Below are 4,198 nucleotides of genomic sequence, written 5' to 3'. Positions count from 1 at the left end.
ATTTTAACAAATCAAAAAAATACTTATTTTGTTTTCAGTTTCATCTGTATCATTAATTACTTATTTCACAAATTATTTTATAGGACTTCTCAAAATACTATCATTATTATCATGAATATTAAGGTAAAATATACACTTTATCTATTACGTATTTCTCAAGGGATATCATTGTAAACAAAGTATTGTGTAAAACAACCAAAGCTTTCATATGTACTGTCTATCGATTTTGTGCATTACTTTCTTATTTTAATAATGTTATTTTTTCTATACTTTTTATTGATAATATTATATTATCTTCTTTCGTCTTCTTAAGATGAAGGCTTTTTCAAAATAACCTCTCTATCCTCTCGGGTCAAGGTCTACCTTCACTATAGCATTCCCAAATCTCACTAGTAAGATTTTATCGTTTAACCAAAACTCTCGTATCCAAATTGTCTGTGTTCCAGTAGAACGAAAAGCAACCGACAGAAAAACTTATAATTACAGAAAAGAAACCAATTCATTGATTATGACGCCTCCACTATCCAATAACTATATACAACATAATTAATTGTGTGAAAAGAAAAAAAGAAAAAGAGGAAAAAGTAAACGGATTCATGATGAGGCCTTGCCTTGTTGCACCGCGGCCAAGCTCGTCCACGTGAGATCCAAATAAAAAGAAATGAAAAATTATCTAACTTGAAGTACTACTTGATCTTAAATAAGTAAAAGATCTTTCTCCTGTATCGTCCTTTTCCGTCACGCAAAACAAATTTAACGGCGACTTAACTGACTTAACGGACTTCAGCAGACTCTTCGGCTGTTTCTCACCCTTTGACGAACCGGATCTAGAGAACATAGGCGGAGTCGGTAGAAACCGGAGCTTGCTTAACCGACCATCCGCCGGTTCACACCGGTACCCCTTAGTTGAACTTCTCGCTGGAGAAAAGGCTACGGTGCCATTGTAGGCCCTACTCAAGCTTAACCGGCCCTCCTCCGGTTCGAACCGGTACCCCTTAGTTGAATTTCTCGCTGGAGAAAAGGCTACGGCGCCATTGTAGGCCCTACTCAAGCTTAAGTCTACCAATCTTTTACGTACATCATCAGGTAACCTTAGAGTAAACCTCTCGCAATTTTCACCAGGTTGAATCAACGAGTGACCCGTCGAGTGAGAACGACTGAACATCCCAAAAATCTTTGGCCTTCTCGGAGTTGATTTTGGTGCAAGGTGCCGAAAATCAGGTGTCTTACTTCTCGCCTTATCTGGCGTATGACTATGAACGGGCGGCGTTTGAGAAGACTGGTTTATTACTTCTTCTGGTGCTGGATGTGATACAACTGAGCTGACATTCTGAGACTCAACGTCATCTGTTTCTTGAATTGATTCTTGAAGTTTACCCGCAGGTTTTGTTTTGAGATTTGCACGGCAAACTGGGCAAGTGGTACGAAAGGCAAGCCAAGCATCAATACATTCAGGATGGAACACGTGGCAACAATTAGGAAGAAGGCGGAGAGTATCTTCATCTTCGAACTCGTTTAGGCAAACAGCACATTCTAGGATAGATTTGCCTATCTTTAGGGCTTTGACATCGGAGTATACAAATACCGGCAAAGTTTCGATGATATTAGGCTCAAGCCCACGGGAGACTGGTCGGTGCCGAAAGAAGTAAAAACCCATTGATTCGTCAAAGGAATCAGGGCTCATGCGACGTATATATATGAAGATAACTGCCATCAACAATAAAACAAGACAAGCGAGTAATATCGCTAACGTTGGGCTGATTCCAACATTTGAGTTCAACGGGCGTGTGGCTGAGACTGTGCCAGTTTTTGACATGACACAAAATAAGCACAAGAGAAAACAGAATAGATTTCTGCTATGCTTCATTTTCGTCAAGAATTTGGGTTAAGATTCCGGCGTATTTGTGTGAAAGAAAGAGGAGATGGATAGTTGTAAAGGCAAAAGATGGTTGCTTGAGTGAGAGGAAAAGCGAGGGACAAATGAATATAAAGGGAAAATGTCTCAGGCGGTTGGAAGTCACACTTCACAGGTTGGCTTTTTAAAGAAAATGCTGAAATGATATATATATATACTCCGTCCGTTTCAATTTATGTGAACCTATTTCCTTTTTAGTCCGTGCCAAAAAGAATGACCTCTTTCCCTATTTGGAAAAAATTTAGCTTTATGCAATAATTTATAGCCACACAAAATATATGTTCTTTATTTTACACCACAAATTCAAAAGTCTTCTCTCTTTTCTTAAACTTCGTGTCCTGTCAAATGGGTTCAAATAAGAAGGAGGGAGTATAAGAAAAGCCGAAGGGATAACTGATGCGGTAGAGAGAATAATAATAATGTTAACCTGAGTTAAGGTTGTAGTAGTTGTTAATCAAATAAATCTTGTCCCTTAAATTGTGAAGGAGGAACGTGCAAGCTATTCATGGGCCAACTGGGAAATAGAGTGATGGCTCGCTGCAGGGGAGCCAGATCCGTTTCTTTTGGATATTTTTATAGCGTTGGAATGGCTTGCGATAAGGAGTAAGTATACATATCTTATAATTAATCTTATTACGCATATGTTTCTCGTAAGGTTATTAATTTTTTTGCTAATAAAAGAATATTACTTTATTACTAATACTTATCCAGGATCACCAGAGAGAGGCCGAGAGGGACTTAACGTGCAGTTTCAGTTCCCTAGGAGTACGGCAGGAAATGTTTATACACGTGGTAAATCAAAATAACAAGATATCTTACTAGTTGTCAAAAGTCATGTTTTTTTCCAAAAACCGCCAAGTGGAAAATAAAATGACTTGGACTCACTCTAGCATCAAAAAATCTGATAAGTACAATATGCTCCTTTTGTCCTAATTGATGTGTCGCATTTTTTTAATTTGTCATAAAAAATTATATATGTATTTTAAAATAAATTTAACTTTAAGTTTTTTATGTTATTCTTAATGAGATAATTTATAACAACACGAATATTTATGCCTCATTTTATATCCCAAGTTCCAAATTTGTTTTCTTTCTAAATACCTGTCTAAAATGCATTACATAAATTGAAATATATAGAATAACAAATGGATTTGTCCTTTCTTGGTTCCTTTTAGTTTAGTACCTTTTCATCCCCCTTCCCCTTTCCCTTCTCCATGAAGAGAAAAAAATATTAAGAGTGTGAGCATGTGATTTTTGTTTCGCACGACAATCGCTTCAAAAAAAAATAAAAAAAAAATAATAATTGGCCCTGCTGTACAATTTTGAATTTCTATGCGGCACCTTGTTGATTTATTTGTGACTTCGGCCCATTTTTATTTATTTACTTTATTAAAAAAAAATTCGAAAATATATGTGTCCTGCATAATTCAAACCGTAATCCGGTCGTTAAATAGAAAATCATAAATAGGCATCTTCGTCCGTGATTTTATTTTTTGTTTAATTTTACCCATTTTTGAATTATTTTAACGTGTGTGTGAATAATTGTATTGGGTGTTTGATTTTATTTAGTTTTGTATTTCTTTTTATATAATAATAAAAAAAAAAAAAGGGGCCTTGCCTTTCCGGATTTGGGCCAATTTATTAAAATTGGCCCAAACAAATAATGCCCAAACGGACAGCCCAAGCCACCAGTCCAAACAGCCCACCCCCAGGCCATAAAACGACGTAGTTTAACACCAAAACTACGTCGTTTCGATGCCAACCCATCACAACCGTTTAAACCAAGCCGATCCAACGGTCCGGATCTTTCACCCGTAACCCCACTACCCGACCCGTTACCCGAACCAATTCTGACCCCTACTAAGCCAAACGACGACGTTTCGTTTAAACCTTCAGATCCAAGCCGTCCATCTCGTCTCATCCAACGGTTGAAATCAATCCCCCCATTCCATATATAAGCCTCCTACCACACCCTGCCCCCTATCCAATACCCCAGCTTCCGTCTTCACCTCCTTCCCCACGAAACCCTAGCCGCCCCCTTATCCCTCGCCATTAATCCCGGCGGCATGAACGCCGATGACCTCCGCCTGAACACCATAGAACCCCCTCACCGCCCTGAACATCGATCTGTTGGCCGTTTAGTTCGAATCCCTTCCCACCTTCTCGAATCTTCATTTGAAGATTCGAGTCGGAACCCGAGTTACACCAATCGACCTCAACTTCGCACCAGACAGTCCCCAGACCCCCCTCGTGACCAAACCATGCTTGGTTTGGTCCGAATCT

General features: G+C 38.6%; 1 protein-coding gene across 1 annotated transcript; it reads right to left on the bottom strand.

Annotated features, from left to right (window-relative positions):
• Positions 1-480: 480 nt before the first annotated feature.
• LOC104230967 (putative RING-H2 finger protein ATL37) lies at positions 481-2,022 on the bottom strand. The gene has a single exon (XM_009783883.2). It carries the CDS (start codon positions 1,865-1,867, stop codon positions 674-676), a length of 1,194 nt encoding a protein of 397 aa, XP_009782185.1. The 5' UTR covers positions 1,868-2,022; the 3' UTR covers positions 481-673.
• Positions 2,023-4,198: the final 2,176 nt, after the last annotated feature.

This window comes from Nicotiana sylvestris, chromosome 10 (genome assembly GCF_000393655.2).
Source record: "Nicotiana sylvestris chromosome 10, ASM39365v2, whole genome shotgun sequence".
NCBI lineage: Eukaryota > Viridiplantae > Streptophyta > Magnoliopsida > Solanales > Solanaceae > Nicotiana > Nicotiana sylvestris.
This window is presented reverse-complemented; position numbering and strand designations above follow the sequence as displayed.